General features: G+C 36.1%; 1 protein-coding gene across 1 annotated transcript in view; it reads left to right on the top strand.

The window, feature by feature from the left end:
• Nucleotides 1-18,887, top strand: part of HPSE2 (heparanase 2 (inactive)) — a 666,499-nt gene that overhangs the window by 411,675 nt on the left and 235,937 nt on the right. The window contains exon 5 of the mRNA XM_070470009.1: nucleotides 7,732-7,903. Within this exon, the coding sequence (XP_070326110.1) occupies nucleotides 7,732-7,903 (172 nt within the window). The remainder of the gene's footprint in view (nucleotides 1-7,731; nucleotides 7,904-18,887) is intronic.

The following is an 18,887-nucleotide window of genomic DNA, read 5'->3' as shown; positions in this document are numbered from 1 at the left end:
AGACTGGAGTTGGTCTGTTTACCTCTTCTTCCTTTTATTTGAAAGTTGCATTTCTATTTTTTGATATGACAAATAAGTAGTCTGCCCAACTAAACATATCTTTTAGGGTTTGAAGATTTATCTGGTTGCTTTTTCTAATTCATTTTAAACTACTGATAGCTTTTCTTATGCTAGTATCATATCCCTAGAGATATCTAGTGTATTCTGTTCACAACTATTCTGTGTTATATATTCAGGCCCTTGCCCCTCAAAAATTATCTGGTCATCCTCCTGGCCTGGATTTGTCTCTCTAATCTTTTATCCATTTTCTTCTCTGTAACCTTATCTTTTTTGGACAGATGTAATAGTTTAACTATTATATCCACATTTAGGGAGGGACAATAGAACTGGTCAGTTCTCTTATCACTCAACCTCCCATATACTCACATCCTGTTAACAAGTACTTTAGAGTAAATCTGGCATTGGAAAAACTGAAGTAGATATTTCTTTGGTTGTTTCTCCTAGAGTAGCTAAACTTCAAGTGACTTACTTTTTTCTTCTTTAAAATTGGTGGATAGTGTGGGCTACAGACCATGAAAACAAAAATATACTCAATTTCAAGAGGTGAAAATTTAGAAAGCTTAGGATGTCAAAGATTATGAAAGAATGACTTCCCTGATACAAGATTTTTAACAACTATGTTTTGTAGATATGAAATGTTTCCTTGCATGTCAGACTGTTTGCAACCCCTTGAACTATAGCCTGCCAGGCTCCTCTTTTCATGGAATTTTCCAGCCAAGGATACTGGAGTGGGTTGCCATTTCCTACTCCAAGTCACCACTTTACCTGCTTACTTTTTTCCTTTCCCTCTCTGCCTGCTTCTCACCTTCATCAACTATCTTCTCTATTCTTTATCCACATACTCCCATCTACACATATACTCTCAATAAGTTCATAGACTTATACAACTATTTCCACAGTCCAACTTTAGAACATTTCCATAACTCCAAAAAGATCCCTCATGCTGGTTTTTAACCAGTCTCTGTAACCATTCTCAGTCCCAGGAGACATTAATCTGCTTTTTGTCTTTTGTGGACATTTTGTGTAACTGGAATCGTACAGTATGTAGACTTTTGCATCTGTAGACTTCTTTCACTTAGCATGTTTTTGAGGTATATCCATGTTGTAGCATGTAAAAGTAGTTCATTCCTTTTAGTTGCTGAATGCTATTCCAATGCATGAATATACACATATATTCATATATATATACATGTGTGTGTGTGTGTGTATATATATATATGTATATATATATATATATATATATATATCTCACATTTTGTTTTTCCATTCACCAGATTATAGGCATTTAGATTATTTCTACTTCTTGATTATGATTAGTAATGGTGCTGAAATATTCGTTTACAAGTCTATGTGTGGATATATACTTTCATTTCTTATAGGAAGATACCTCAGAGGGGAATGGAGTTGCTAGTTGTATGGTAATTTTATGTTGATTTTTGAACAAATTAACCACATCACTTTCCAAAGTGGTTGTACCATTTTACATTTTCCTTAGTGATGCATGAGGATTACAGTTTTTCTACATCTTTGCAAACACTTTTTATTGTCTATCTTTTTTATTCGAGCCATTTTAGTGGGTTTGAAGTAGTATATTAATATGACTTTAATTAGCACTTTCCTAATGACAAGTGATATTGAGCATCTTTTCACATGCTTTTCAACCATTCTTACATTTTCTTAGGTGAAATGTCTACTCAAATCTTTGGTCTTTTAAATTAGGTCATCATATTGTTTAGTTGTAAGAGTTTTAAATATATTCTGAATGCACGATCTTTATCAAACATATGATTTACAAGTATTTTCTCCCAATCTGTAACTTATTTTATCATTTTCTTTATGGCATCTTTTGAAGTTCAGATGCTCTGAATTTTTATAAAGTTCAGCATATCAATATTTTTTTTGATGTGTTGTGCTTTTGATATTATATCTTTGCCTAATCCTAGATCACAAAGATTTTTTTAACCCAAGGTCACAAAGAGTTTTTTCTATTTTTTCTTTTAAAAGCTTTGTAGTTTTTGCTTTTGCTTTTAGGAATAAGATCCAGTAGGAGTTAAATTTTGAGTATGATGTGAAATAAGAATCTAAATTCATCTTTTTGCATATGGCTATTAAATTGTCCCAGCACTGTTTATTTAAAAGATTTTCCTTTTCTTATTGAATTCTCTTGACATTTTTGTCAAAAATCAGTTGACCATAAATAGGTTTATTTCTGGGCTCAGTTCTCTCCCACTGAACTGTATGTCTGTTCTTGGACTACATTGTCTTTTTTTGATATATGTATTTATTACAAAATTATTACCATGATAAGTTCAGCTGACATCCATCACCTCACATAGCTACAAATACTTTTATCTTGTGATAAGAACTTTTAGAATCTATTCTCTTAGCAAGTTTCAAATATATTATAAAATATCATAACTATAATCACCAGGATGTATATTATATCCACCTGACTTATTTATTTTATAAAGTAAGTTTGTACCTTTTGATCATCCTCACCCATTTTCCCACCCTCATGCCTTTTTCATTTCGTCTAGGTTGTATAAATTATTGGCACAAAGTTCATTTCTTGGTGGTGGTGTTCAGTTGCTGACTTGTGTCCAACTCTTAGTGACCCCATGGAATGCAGCACACCAGGCTCCCCTGTCCTACACTATTTCTCAGTTTGCTCAGATTCACGTCCATTGAGTCGGTGATGCTATCTAACCTTCTCATCCTCTGCTGCCCAATTCTCCTTTTGCCTTCAATCTATCCCAGCATCAGGGTCTTTTCCAATGAATCAACTCTTCACATCAGGTGGCCAAAGTATTGGAGCTTCAGCTTCAGCATCTGTTCTTCCAGTGAATATTCAGGGTTGATTTCCTTTAGAATTGACTGGTTTGATCTCCTTGCAGTTCAAGAGACCTTCAAGAGTCTTCTCTGACACCACAGTTTAAAAGCATCAATTCTTCAGCACTCAGCCTTACATTCCTACAGCTTCTTACAGTTCTTACAGATACCCACTCCAGGATTCTGGCCTAGAGAATTCCATTGACTGTATAGTCCATGGGGTCACAAAGAGTCAGACACGACTGAGCGACTTTCACTTTCACTTTTCACAGCCTTCTTTATGGTTGAACTCTCACATCCATACATGACTACTGGAAAAACCATAGCTTTGACTATATAGACTTTTGTTGACTAAGTGTTGTCTCTGCTTTTTAATACGCTGTCTTGGTTTGTCATAGCTTTCCTTCCAAGGAGCAAGTGTCAGTAGTCCCTTAGCCTTTTAATTAATGTGAGGTCCTTAATAGTATTTCCTCTTTCATTCCTAACTTTGGTCATCTGTTTCTTCTCTCTCTATTTTTTGGTTAGTCTAGCCAAAGGTTATATCGATTTTGTTGATCTCTTTAAAGAACCAACTTTTACTTCAGTGGATTGTTCTCCTTTTTTATATCATTGATTTCTACTCTAATTTCTATTATTTTATTTCTTCTTTTTCTTTTTTTCTTTTTAAAAGAAAAACAGATTATTGACTTGCGATCTTTCTTATTTTCTAATATAGGAGTCTATAAGGCTATAAGCACTGTTTTTTTCCCTAACCAATAAAAAAAGTTAAAAGTCTAACATATATGTGTCAGCAGAGCTTTTTTCCCCCGAGGACTGTCTTCTTGGCTTATAGATGGCCACCTTCTCACTATGTCCTCACATGGCCTTCCTTCTGCGTGTGTATCCCTAGTGTCTCTTCACATTCAAATTAACTTTTATAAAAAAATTTTTAAAAGAATGGTTTTAGGTTCACAGCAAAACTGAGAAGGTACAGAGATTTCTCATATATTCCTTGCCCCCACACTTGCGTAGCCTCCCCCACTATCAATATCCCTCACCAGAGTGTACATTTGTTACCATTGATGAACCTACATTATACATCATCAGTCAGTCAGTCAGTTCAGTCACCCAGTCGTGTCCGACTCTTTGCGACCCCATGAATCGCAGCACACCAGGCCTCCCTGTCTATCACTAACTCCCGGAGTTTACTCAAACCCATGTCCATCTAGTTGGTGATGCCATCCAACCACCTCATCCTCTGTCATAATCACCCAAAATTCATAGTTTATATTATGGTTCACTTTTGATGAGTACATGGTATGGGTTTGAGATGTATAATGACAAGTATCCACCATTATAGTATCATGTGGAGTATTCACTGCCCTAAAAATCCTCTGTGCTCCACCTATTCATCCCTCCCACCTCTCCCTAATCCCTGGCAACCACTGATCTTTTTACAATCTGTATAGTGTATCCTTTTCCAGGATATCATATAGTTGGAATCATACAGTATTACAGCCTTTTAAGATTGGCTTCTTTTACTTAATACCAGCTTCCCTGGTGGCTCAGATAGTAAAGAGTCTGCCTGTAATGCAGGAGACCCAGGTTCAATCCCTGAGTCAAGAAGATCCCTTGGAGAAGGAAATGGTAACCCATTCTAGTATTCTTGCCTGGAAAATCCCAAGGATGGAGGAGCCTAGTGGGCTACAGTCCATGGAGTTGCAAAGAATCGGATACTACTAAGCGACTAAAACTTTCTTTCACTTAATGATATACATTTAAGGTTCCTTCATGGAACCTTTCATGGCTTGATGGCTCACTTCTTTTTAGTGCTGAATAATATTCCATTATGTGATTGTACTACAGCTTATTTATCCATTCATCTACTGAAGAACATCTTGCTTGCCTCCAGGTTTTGGCACTTGTGAATACAAATGCCATAAATCCATGTACAGGCAAAGTGAGGACATAAGTTTTCATATCCTCCGTGTAAAAACAAGGCACATGATTTCTGGATTATATGCTCAGAGTATGTTTTGTTTGTAAGAAACCACCAAACTTCCATAGTAACCATATCATTTTGCATTCCCATCAGCAATAAATGAGAGTTCTGTTCCTCCAATTCCTCCATATTTTAGCTAGTATTTGGTGGCATTAGTGTTACAAATTTTGGCCATTCTTAATAGGTATATAGTGGAACTTCACTGTTGTTTTTAATTTGCACTTCCCTGATAACATATAAAGTAGAGCATCTTTTTTCATATACTTGTTTGTCACCTGTATGTCTTTTTTGGTGAGTATCTGTTAAGACCTTTAGCATATTTTTAAATCAGTTTGTTTGTTTTCTTAGTTAGTTTTAAGCTTTTTCTATGTTTTGAATAACAGCCATTTATTAGCTATGTCTTTTGTATTTTCTCCCAGTCTTTAGCTTGTCTTCTATTCTCTCACATTGCCTTTTGCAGAGCAAAAGTTTTTAATTTTAATGAAGTCCAGTTTCTTAATTATTGCTTTCATGAATTGTGCCTTTGGTGTCATCCTATATATTTTTATATATTATATTTCATTTTAATTTCATTAAAATATTTTCTAATTCTTCTTGTGATTTCCTCTTTGACTCATGGATTATTTTTCTGATTTCCAAATATTTATAGATTCTCAAATTTCTTTCCATTGTTGAATTCCAGTCTAATTCTATTATGGTCAGAGCACACATATATTAACATACACTGGTGTTCTTTATTTCTCTGTGTGCTTTTGAATCACTATCTGCTGTCATTTTCTTTCAACCTAAAAGATATCCTTTCTTATTTCTTGTAAGACAGATTTTCTCACAACCAGTTCTGTCCTTTGTTTTTCTGGGAAGATCTACATTTTGCTTTCAGCTTTGAAGCATAGATTTCTGCATACAGAATTGTAGGTTGATGTTTTTCCCAGAATTTTGGATGTATCATCTCACTGTCTTCTGGCCTTATTTCTGATAAAAATTCAGCTACTAATTCCATTGTGTTCTAAATGTGAAGAGTTGTTTCAGTTCCAAGATTTCCATTTGATAATTTTTTGTAATTTCTATCTTTATTTATTTTTAATATCTCTATATTTATATTTAGTCAGTAAAATAATACTTTCCCTTAATTTTTTATTCTTCCATTAGTTCTTTAAGCATATTTATAATAGCAGTTTTGAAGTCCTTGTCTGCTAAGTCCTACATCTGAGTTCCCTAAGAGATAGTTCCTTTTACTTTTTTGCTTGCTTATTGGCCATACTTTCCTATTTCTTTGCATGTTGTCATTTTTTGTGGTTGAAAACTATACATTTTAGTTAATATGTTGGAGCAAATCTGGATTCCAAATCCTCCTTTCCAGAGATTTTTTTGTTGTTTCTTTTCTGTTTGTTTAGTCACTTCCTGGACTAGTTCCATAGAGTTCATCTCCCTTGCATCATGTAGCTATTACTATCTATTCATTTCTTTTTAATTTTTCAATTATTTTTTAATTGTAGAAGCCAGCTTCCCAGGGGTTGCCTCTGAGTCGGCATAGCTTAATGGTGAGGTGATGAATGATCAGAGGTTATGCTTACCTTGAGCTGTTAAAGCTTTCATCTTTACCATTAGATCTGTGTATAGGTTTGTGAACACATTCAAAATTTAGGCATTTTGAAAATCTGACTGGCTTTTAATTTCTGACATGCCTTTACATGTGTCCTTTATGAGTATATTATGTTTCACATTCATCTGGGAATGTGTGGATAGCTAGTGCCCTCTCTAGTCCCTCCTGAGAACAACTTTCCAGACTATGAGGGGTATTTGTGGGCTTACCAAAATCCTCAGTTATTTCCTTGCTCCCTAAATCTCCCTGTTACATTTCTTGTGAGTCTGCTGATCTATTTCTTGCCCCTACCAGTGTCAAAACCTCAAGTTAACCAAAACGTTGGCCTTCTCTGCGATATGTCCTTCATTGCAAATCCAGTTAGCTCTTCCATCAGTGGAACTGCTGGATTTTAGGACTTTCCTTGTCTTTTTAGGACTACCAAGTTAATAGGAACTGGGCGAGAGGATTTCACTCTAAGTTATTTCACTCAGCCACTTTGCTATAATTGAACATTAAAATTTTTCTATATTTTTGACACGAAGTTCATCTTTATGAAGCTTTCCATTCTTACCATTTGTATTAGTTTTCTAGGCCTGTCATGACAAGCTCAGTGGTGTAAAACAAGAGATAATTGTTCTATCACAGTTTAGGAAGTCTGAGATCAAAGCATTTCCAGGGTTAATTCCTTCTGGAGACTTTAAGAGAGAATCTATTCAGTGCCTCTCTCTAGCTTCTAATAGCTACTAGCAAGCCTTGGAATAGCAGTATCCCTTCAATTCTTTCCTCCATTGACACATGGGCTTCCTCCCTGTGTGTTTGTGTACCTGAATCTTCCTCTCCTTTCTCTATAAAGACACCAGTCTTTGGATTTAGGGCACATCCTAATCCCATATGACCTCATCTTGAGTAATTACTTCTTCAGAGACCCTATTTCCAAATAAGATAACATTCTAAAGTTTTGGATTGACATTAATTTGGGGGGATACTGTTCAATTCAATATACCGTCTATTATAAACTATCATTTGAAAATCAGTATGGTCTCTCTGTTGTGGATTAGATGACCTTTTGTGAAGATTAGTTTGAAAATAAAAAAAATGATAAAATAGCACTTGACTTTTTTGTTGGGATAGTTTCTCAAGTTAAGCTAGCTTGTACCCTCCTTTGGTTATTTTGTTTACATTGTTAAGAAAAAAGGGAGAGAAATCCGTGGCTAGGAAAAGGTTGGCAGAACCTCACTCTTCCCAACTCTGACTTGCATGTCTGCTTTTAATCTAGAACCAAATAACTATCGGACCATGCATGGCCGGGCAGTAAATGGCAGCCAGTTGGGAAAGGATTACATCCAGCTGAAGAGCCTGTTGCAACCCATCCGGATTTACTCCAGAGCCAGCTTGTATGGCCCTAATATTGGGCGGCCCAGGAAAAACGTCATCGCCCTTCTAGATGGGTAGGTCAGATTATTTAGCAGTTTTTAAAACATTGTTCATTACATGTAATAACTTAATGTATTTGTACTCTTCCTGGTTATTTCTGGTCTTAGGAAGGACAGAGAGACTCTTTCAAGGTGACAACTCCCACCATAAACCAAGGATTCTCTACAAACAGTTCAAGAACTTATCTCTCTAGGCCTTCCACAGTCAGCAGAAGTGGGTGGGATTGGGAGGAATATCACAAACTCCAAAACAGGTTGGAAAGGATGTGTTGTTTTAAAAAGCAAATTTAATATTATAGCATTGCATAATATCACTTAATATTTTTTAAAAGGCAAAATATTACCTACTATACTCTTGGGACTTCTTATAGAAAGTAAAACTTGACAAAATCCTAGACAGTAGAACTAGGTTAAAAAGTTGAGAAACACTACAAACATCTGTACATTAAAGCATAGCTTAACAAGTTTGTTAGGTATTCTAGAGAATTACTATCATGTGATTTATTTAATTTTGACTGGATCAAACAGTCATTTGTTAAGCATTAGTTGTGGATGGTCACTATGTTAAATGCTATCTTCCCCAGTGCTGCTGGTGAGCCAGGCCCAGATAAAATAAGTGGAATATTCAAGCATGTTGAGTCTAATTATGCAGGGTTGGAAGGAATGTCAGAGGGAATATCATGAGGAAGACTGAAGTTAGATGTTGAATCCAAGACCCAAAGTGGAGATGTGACTATAGCTGGAAGGGTGGGAACGAGGAAGTTGGGAGAGGCAGGAGTTCATCTGGCATACGTTTTATGTGGCATCCTGTCATATTCCTATAAATTCAAAAACAAGTAAGATGTTTTGCAGTGAATTGTACAGCCCAAGTGATGTTAGATAAATGCTATACAAGTATAAACAGATATAATCCAGTAGAAAGAAACCTACGGCTAACCTCCTTAATGGTCCTTGTGGCTTGATGGCTCTTATGCCTCTCTCTCTCTTCTTTTGTGGTAGCTTAGCCTTGATCTAAGCTAGTTAACATAGCAGACATTGTTGAAGGCTTGGGAACATGGAAGGATTTACACTGTAACATTAACAGTCTGAAATTTAATTTTAGGCATTTTCCTTTTTACAAAGAATCCCCAAGCTTTTAATTAACTCCTGTCCTTCCTTCACCCTTCTTCCCCTCCCCTTTCTTTCTCAGTAGAAAGTTCCCTTTTTTCTTGCAGAACAATTTTTGTTACCTTTACTCCTACCTAAAATTACAACTCTGGGCTTCCTTTTGCATACTTTTGCTGAACTTTTAAATTATCCTATGTGTGTGGTGGAGTGTGGGGATGGTGATGGAGAGGTTGGCCTTATTTTACATGTTGTAATTAGGGGATAAGAATCACATATTTAGACCATTTTCATAGTTTGTAATATATAAGCAAAGCCAATAACTAAGTCCACATGGTTATTCTTTTAGATTATACCTTTTCTTTAATGATTTGATTAATATAGTTTCATGGGACTGATAGTGTTTTCTCAGTAGCATGACCTTTATCAGTAATTCATTCATTCTGCAAATACTTCTTGAGTAATTGCTATGTTCCAGGTACTGTGTTTGAAAATAGGAGTGTTATAATAAACAGAAACAATTACTTTCTCTACCCTCACAGAGTATGTACTATGGTAAGGGAGACATAGGCAATAATCAACTTATCTTAAGACTGAAACAATAACAAGGAGAAAAACAAAGTTCTATGAATGACTGTAAATGCTGAGATTTGACAAAGTTAGGTGGTTGGAAGTGTTCCCTAAAGGATTAATATGTAAGAGAAACAACCACATGAAAAGATGCTTAAAGTTGCTAATCATCAGAGAAATGCAAATCAAAACCACAATGAGATAGCACTTCACGCCTGTCAGAATGGCTATGATCAAAAAGACCACAAATAACAAATGTTGGTGAGGATATAGTGTAAAGGAAACCCTAGTAGACTGTTGGTGGGAATGTAAATTCTTCAGCCTCTTTGGAAAACAGTATGGAGGTTCCTCAAAAAAACTAAAAATAGAACTACCGTATGCTCCAGCAATCCCACTTATGGGTATATAGCCGAAGAAAATGAAAACACTAATTCAAAAAGATATATTGTGCCCCAATATTCATAGCAACATTATTTACAATAGCCAAGATATGGAAGCAACCTAATAAATGGATAAAGATTTGGAATGGAATATTACTCATCCATAAAAAGGAATGAATTTTGCTATTTCAACAACATGAATAGACCTGAAGGGTACTATGCTTAGTGAAAAAACCAAACAGAGAAAGATAAATACTTTGTGTTACTACTTATATGTGGAAACTAAAAACTTAGCAAATTAATAAATATAAAAAAGCAGAAACAGTAGCAGATATAGAGAACAAACCAGTGGTTACCAGTGGAGAGAAGGCAAGGGGAAGGGACAAGACAAGGGTAGGAGATTAGGAGATACAAACACAAGCTTATGTATAAAATAAATAAGCTAACAAGTATATATGGTACAGCATGAGAAATATAGTCAATGTTTTACAGTAACTTTGAATGGAGTATAATCTATAAAAATATTGAATCTATGTCATACACCAGAAATAATATAATATTGTAAATCAACTATACTTCAATTTTTAAAAATTCATTAAAGTATAATTTGAACTTGAACGAGGGTTAACTGGACAAAATGAGAAGTGAACAGTGTCAGTGTTCTTGAAAAAATGAAAAGCATGTGCAAAGATCCTAAGGATGAAAAAGGGGCCAGATTGGCAACAGAAAGGTATATTTAGAGAAGTAATTATGTATATCTATGGCTGATTAATGTTGAGGTTTGACAGAAAACAGCAAAATTCTGTAAGGCAATTATCCTTCAATAAAAAATAAATAAACTAAAAAAAACTAAACAAAAAAGAGTTATATTATATAGAGACTTACAGGCATAATGAAGGGCTTAAAATTTCTTCTAAGCACAGTGAGAAAGATACTGAATATTTCTAACCTGGGGAGTGAAAAAATTTGATTTATTGTACAGAAAGTATTCTATGTCTCCTCTATGAAAAATATATTGGAGAGGAGGCAGGGAAATCAGTGAGAAAAGCTGTTGTAGTGGTACACATAATGATAGGAACCTGAAATGGGTTGTGGAAATGGAATGTATCATTGGCAGTAGAAGCCACAGGACTTGATATGTTGGATAAGTGTATAGTGATGTGCTCCTTCATGGATCACAGCCTTGTTGTGGTGAAGGGACTCTTGTGTAATTCAATGAAGCTATGAGCTGTGCCCTGTAGGGCCACCCAAGACAGATGGGTCATAGTGAAGAATTCTGTCAAAATATGGTCCACTGGGGGAAGGAATCGCAAACCACTCCAGTATTCTTGCTATGGGAACACCATGAACAGTATAAAAAGGCAAAAAAGATATGAAATTGGAAGATGAGTCCCCCAGGTCAGAAGGTGTCCAGTGTGCTACCAGTGAAAAGTAGAAGGCAATCACAAATAGCTTCAGAAAGAGTGAAGTGGCTGTGTCAAAGGAGAAATGATGCTCAGTTGTGGATGTGCCTGGCATTGAAAGTAAAGTCTGATGCTGTAAAGAATAATATTGCTTTGAAACCTGGAATGTTAGGTCCATGGACCAAATTAAATTGGATGTGGTCAAGCAGGAGATGGAAGAGTAAACATCAACATCTTAGAAATCAGTGAACTAAGATGGACAGGAGTGGGCAAATTTCACTCAGATGATCATTGTATCTACTACCGTGCAAGAATCCCTTAGAAAAAATGAAGTAGCCCTCATAATTAACAAAAGAGCCTGCAGTACTTGGGTGCAGTCTCTAAAATGACAGAATGATCTCAGTTCATTTCCAAGGCAAACCATTCAACATCACAATAATCCAAGTCTATGGCCCAACCACTAATGCCAAAAAAGTTGAAGTTGACCCTAAGTTCTATGAAGACCTATGAGACCATCTAGAACACACACACACACACACATACAAATGATGTCCTTTTCATCATAGGGGATTGGAATGCAAAAGTAGGAGGTCAAGAGATACCTGGAGAAACAGGCAAGTTTGGCCTTAGAGCTCAAAATAAAGCAATGCAAAGACTAATAGAGTTTTGTCAAGAGAACACACTGGTCATAGCAAACACTCTCCTCCAACAACACAAGAGATGACTCTATACATGGACATCATGGAAATGGTCAATGCTGAAATCAGATTGATTGTATTCTTTGCAGCTGAAATTGGAGAAGCTCTATACAGTCAGCAAAAACAAGACCTAGAGCTGACTATGGCTCAGATCATGAGCTCTTTTTTGCAGAATTCAGACTTAAATTTTAGAAAGTAGGGAAGACCACTAGGCCATTCAGGTATGACCAAAATCAAATCACTTATGATTATATGGTAGAGGTGATGAATAGATTCAAGGAATTAGATCTGGTAGACAGAGTGCCTGAAGAATTATGGAAAGAGATTCTTAGCATTGAACAGGAGGCAGTGACCAAAACCATCTCAAAGAAAAAGAAATGCACAAAGGCAAAGTGTTTGTCTGAGGAGGCTTTACAAATTGCTGAGGCAAGAAGAAAAGTGAAAGGCAGAGAGAAAGGGAAGGATATTCCCAACTGAATGCAGAGTTCCAGAGAATAGCAAGGAGAGATAAGAAGGCCTTCTTAAGTGAACAATTCAAAGAAATAGAGGAAAACAATAGAATGGGAAAGGCTAGAGACTTTTTCAAGAAACTTAGAGATACCAAGGGAACATTTCATGCAAGGATGGGCATGATAAAGGACAGAAACGGTAAGGACCTAACAGAAGCAGAAGAGATTAAGAAGAGGTGGCAAGAATACACAGAAGAACCATACAAAAAAAAATCTTAATGACCCAGATAACCATGGTGATGTGGTCACTCAGCTAGAGCCAACATCCTAGAGTGTGAAGTTAAGTGGGCCTGAAGAAGTATTACTTGAAACAAAGCTAGTGGAGGAGATAGAATTCCAGCTGAACTATTTAAAATCCTAAAAGATGATGCTACTAACATGCTGCACTCAATATGTCAGCAAATTTGGAAAACTCAGCAGTGGCCACAGGACTGGAAAGGTCAGTTTTCATTCCAATCCCTAAGAAAGGCAATGCCAGAGAACATTCAACCTACCTTACAATTGCACTCATTTTACATGCTAGTAAGGTAATGCTCAAAATCCTTCAAGCTAGGCTTCAGCAGTACTTATCCGAGGACTCCCAGATGTACAAGCCGGTTTTAGAAAAGGCAGATGAACCAGAGATCAAACTGCCAACATTCATTGAATCATAGAGAAAGCAAGGAAATTCCAAAAAGCATCTAATTCTGCTTCATTGACTACGCTAAAGGCTTTGACTGTGTGGATTGCAACAAACTGTGGAAAATGTTAAAGAGATGGGAATACCAGACCGCAAAGTGTCATACATGACTTAGCGACTGAAAAACAACAACAACAATGGGAATAGAGGAGATTAGTTAGAATATAGAAAGAAAAGAGTCAAAGGCTTGGGAGAGAGCTCAAAGGAACTATCATATTCAGAGATGTGAGAAAAGAGGGATGGCCTCATATGTAAGAGGAAAGGGAAAGATTGAGATGTAGGGACCAATAAAACAGAGGGGATGCTGCTAGAAGGCCAAGAAGGCAAGTAATAGGAAGACAGAAAAGTGCCATTGAACATGGGAACATGCAGGTTGTTGGTGACCTTGAAAAATATAATTAAGTGGAGTGGTGGAACTGAAGTCAGATCACAATAATTTGTAGAGTGAATGAGAGGTGAGAAATTGGAAACAATAATGTGGACAGCTCTTAGGAAAATTTGTACTGTGAAAGAGAGTAGGAAAATGAAGGGAGATTTGGGGTCAAGGAAGATAATGGCGTTTTCCATTTAATTTAATGTGGGAGATAGCAGAACAGGTTTGTATGTTGAGACTTATATAGGAGAGAAGAGCTAGATGGTATAAAAGATAAAGGATATAACCAAATAAGAAGTCTTTTAAGGCTAGAAGAAATAGAATCCAGAGGAATTGGCCTTTACATTTAATAAAGGCCCATTTAAGGGAGATAGTTACACCGGGGTAGTAGAAGGTAAGAAACAAATATTTCTCTATGTCAAAGATTAAAAAATCATACTAAGGAGACACTTCTACACAGTATATAAGGTATAGTTAAGGCATCCTAGTTTGTGTACATAGTGTAACTGTGAGCATATAGATGTTAGCTTGTTGTGAATAAGAACTTGGACACAATTATAAGAGACAGTTGAAAAAAATGAGCATGTGACCAGGTGGTATGGTGACAAGTGGTAAGGCCTAGTTTCCTACATTTACAGATTAATAGGATGCAAGAAGCTAGGAGAAATTACAGAAGGCAAGAAGGAACGGTACTGATGAACATTTTTTTTCTTATGTTCCTGAAAAAATGGAGATTTACCTTTCTTAATGTATACGTACTAAATACACAGTGCAATACAACTTTAAATGCATAAATATTCCCAGTGACTCAACTAACAATAACAAAAATGTCAGCACTCTAAATTACCAGCTCTGTAGTTTTTCCAGTCCTCTTGGTTATACAGATAAATTTTTCCATAGTTGTGATCATTGTATATGCATCATTTTAAATTCTGCATTTTTTGCTCATTGTTTTATATTGCCCTTTCCTTATTTCTACATAGTTCTCATATTTGTCATTCTTAATACCAATAAAATATTCCAGTGCATTGATGTACTGAGTCTGCCTAAGCAACCCCTTACTGTTGGGCATTTGGGCTGTTTCCAGTTTTTGTCTGGAATATATACCACAGTTGTAAACATCTTTATACAAATAGTTTTTTTTTTTATTTCTTTTGAATTACATCCTTGGGCTATATTCCAAAAGCTGAGTTTCTGGGTCAGAGTATATGATAATTTTTATGGTTCTTGTATTTGTTGCCAGATTTCTTTTCAGAACAGTTTCACCAGGTTTCAGGGCAGTAATATATTAATGTATCTTTTCCCCCAATACCCCACAGCAATGAGTATTATTTTTACTAATGTACTATATTTTAATTAATGCAAGATTATATGTCATGGTTGTTTAAATTTGAATCCTGTTAACTGTGAAAAGAACCAAACATTTTCCAAAACTTAATATCGTTTCCTTTCCCCTTATCCCACATTTGCCTAAGGACACAATAACCATTTTGCCTGAGGCACAGACTAGGTGGTCATTTTAGATTCATTCCTCTCCTTTGTTCACAGACTCCATTTGTTGCTGTTGTCCAGTCACTAAGTCATGTCTGACTTTTTGCGACCCCATGGATTACAGCATGCCGGGCTCTTCTGTGCTCCGTTATCTCCTAGAGTTTGCTCAGATTCATGTCCATTGAGTTGATGATGCTATCTGACCATTGCATTCTCTGCCCCCCCTTCTCCTTTTGCTTTCAATCTTTCCCAATATCAGTATCTTTTCCAACGAGCCCACTCTGCATCAGGTGGCCAAAGTATTGGAGCTTCAGCTTTAGCAACAGTCCTGGTGAATATTCAGGGTTGATTTCCTTTTTCGTATTGACTGGTTTGATATCCTTGCTGTTTAAGGGACTGTCAAGAGTCTTCAGCACCACAATTTGAAAGCATCAGTTCTTCAGCTCTCAAACTTTTTATGGTCCAACTCTCATATCTGTACATGACTACTGGAAAAACCATAGCTTTGACTCTAGGTACCTTTGTCAGCAAATTGATATCTTTGCTTTTTTAGTATGCTGTGCAGGTTTGTCATAGCTTTCCTTCCAAGGAGCAAGTATCATTAGTTAGTTATTAAGTTTTGTTATTTCTGACTTGTTAGTGTCACTCATATCCCATCTTTTTTTCATTTTTATTTTTTGTTATTTCTGACTTGTTAGTATCACTCATATCCCATCTTTTTTTCATTTTTATTTTAACCTTATCATTTTTCTTCTTGAACAGCTTTCTCCATACCTAGATTTTAAAAAATGCAACATGTGGTCAAGTCACTCTTGCTTGAAATTCAAATCCTTTCACATGCACCCTTGGACTTTAGGGTCCAGTACCTGCCTTCTTTGCAGCTAGTCAGCAGCTCCATACCCTTGAACAACCTGTCCTCAGTACATCAAAAATATATGTCCATCTTAGAAGGTGCCATACTTTTTTACCTTTGCACCTTTTAATTTTGTATCATTTTCTTTGGAATACCACTCTCTTCCCTCATTTTTCTTCCTTCCAATAGATCTTCTCTGACAACTTGAGGCAGAATTTCTTGTCACCCCCTTCTGTCCTTATATGGTACTTTACTTTTCTGCTATAGTACTTACCAAATTGATGATAACTTTTTTATTTACATATTTGCCTCCCCCAACAGACTGTAGAGTAGGATCAGGACTCAGTCTATGTTTTATTGATTCTGCAGCCTTCAGATGTAGGAACAGCTTTAGTTTTTTAGAACCAAACTAATTTTTAAGTTTAAAAAAGTATAAAACTACTTAGGTATTTACTGGACTATACAAGACTATTTCCCCCAGTTAGGATATGAAAAAAGCAGAGATAGAATCTTCATGTTTGTGTCTTCAGGGACTACCATGTTGCCTGGAATATGGGAAGTACTTAATAAAATGCACATTTTATTATTTTCATTTCCTCATTCAGGAAGTGGCTCTTCCCAGTTATTGATTTTTATCTAAAGGCATGAAGTAGTGTTCTTTAGGGTTTTACCTTTTTTTTATGCTTTTCTTTTTCAAACTTTTATGCATCATGTATGTAATGACAATTTTATCTTAATGTATTGCTTTCTTATTACTTTGAAATATGTTTTTATTGTTTCAGAAGTTACTTTTTATGATAGTAGTTCTTGTCTATTTTCTTATTGATTGTCTTCTCTGTTTCTTTCCTTATACAATTAGGATAAAGCTTTCAATTTTATCTAGCCTTTTAGAAATGTTTTAATTTTCAAGGTTAGGCTCTTTCAACTTGTTTGGAGTTTATTGGGGACCTACTCTAGAATAAGGACCGAATCTATTTTTGGTGATGTGGCAATGTCAAGAAAAACAGTTATTCATTGAAAACATGTTCACTAAGGCCTTCTTTGGGGACTTTTAAGTTATAGTGAGATTAGTACTAAATTATCTCTCAATAAACATTTATTGAACGCCTATTTTGTGTTTGATCCTGGCTTAAGTGTTGGGTTTATGTTGATGAATAAAGCCAAAGTAACTCTTACTCTCTTGGAGCTTAGCAAGACAGTAAAAATAGTGACAGTCACACAGTCCTGGAGTCTTTGAAACTCCATGGGTTGCAGCCCTCCAGGCTCCTCTGTCCATGAAATTTTCCGGGCAAGAATACTGGAGTGGGTAGCCATATCCTTCTCGGGGGGATCTTTCTGACCCTGGTTCACTGCAGGGATAGAACCCAGGTCTCCTGCATTGCAGGTAGATTCTTTACTGTCTAAACCACCAGGGAAGTCCTAAAAAACCAGAACCACAGTAAATAAGAAAACAAATAAATTATCCCAAATTGCGTGTAATTCTATGAATTAAATGGATACCTGGAGTTGGAAGACTTGTTTGGACAAGGTATTCAGAGACAATTTATCTGAGGAACAATTTATTTAAGCCAAGAATAAAAAAATGAGAAGGAGCCAATTGTTCAAAGTGTAAAGTGAAGAAAGTTTTAGTTAGAGGTGGTCGGTCATGTTAATGTCCTGAGTCAGAAACAAAATTAAGGCATTTGAGCAACAGAAAGATGGGCATTATAGTGACCAAAAGGAGAGCAGCAGGAGGTGAGACTACATAGACAAGCAAGGATCATATTATTACTGAATCATATATACCATGGTAAAGAGGTTGTATATTTTATCCTCTGAGCAATGGAAAGCTATTATGGAGTTTTTATAAGGGCAGCAGCATGTACCAGAGTCTACTATATTTTGTGTGCCAAATAGATTTTAATGTGCAAAAGTAAGAAATCAAAAGAGCTCAGTAAGGAGGTTTTCACTATGAGGTATGTTTAATTAGATTAAGGTAATGGGAGAAGAAATGGAGAGAAGTTAAGATAGACATGCTTTATTGATGGATATCTCAGTAAGGTGGAGGTGAGAGAATAGGAGGAATTAATAGAAGATGATTCCCACCTTTGGAACAGTTAGCATCTCTCATTCAAGAGCCATCACATGCAGAAAAGGAACATTTTCAAAAGAAAGATACACCAAAATGAACACATATTCATACTCAGGAAATAATATCTCTGTAGCAACAAAAAATGATTTTAAACTATACTGGGTATGCTTCAAGTTGAAGATAGTGATCTGATCACAAGGTCCACTTCCTTCTGGTACCACCATCCCAATTCCTTTTAAAAACTGATAAAGAACAATACTTAATAACAAACACACGAAAGAGGGATCATCTGCAGGTGAGAGACTTTTGACAGATTTCTCTAAGACAATAAACAGATGAAAGCTTATTGACAGAATAATAAGAGTGAGGAAGTGGCAACCCAGAGAACATGGACTCTCAGAAAAGATGAGAATTTGCCTTGCAGATAGGCTCAGAGTCAAGAGAGGGTGAGGTGAGAAAGGGTGACCAAGCCAAGGGCTTAATATGAAAATCTGTCTGCAGAGGGACAAGCAGACGTGGAGAAGAGGAGGCCCAGTAAACCATGCACATGGAGTTAACCTTTGGTTAGAATGACTTATGGCAGCATTTCCTCAAATATGCTCTGGAAAATACCAGTCCTGCAAAATAATAGCATTATGTGAAGGGAGAGGGGAGTAAAATTTCCATAGTCAAGTAAGTTTGAGAAATTCTGAAATACACAAATGTACTGAAACACTTCCCAGCATCTTTATTATATTAGTTTACATTCTGAATCTCCAAGAAGGGTATTTAGCATGCAGAAATTTAAAAAGTTATTTGACCTTAGTCTTGTTTTCAGTGAGTATCTTGAGAGACTAGTGTTCCACTAATGTGTTTGGAAAATGCTGAC

This window comes from Odocoileus virginianus, chromosome 7 (genome assembly GCF_023699985.2).
Source record: "Odocoileus virginianus isolate 20LAN1187 ecotype Illinois chromosome 7, Ovbor_1.2, whole genome shotgun sequence".
Lineage (NCBI taxonomy): Eukaryota > Metazoa > Chordata > Mammalia > Artiodactyla > Cervidae > Odocoileus > Odocoileus virginianus.
Note: the sequence above shows the minus strand (reverse complement) of the source record. Positions and strands in the feature narration are given on the sequence as shown.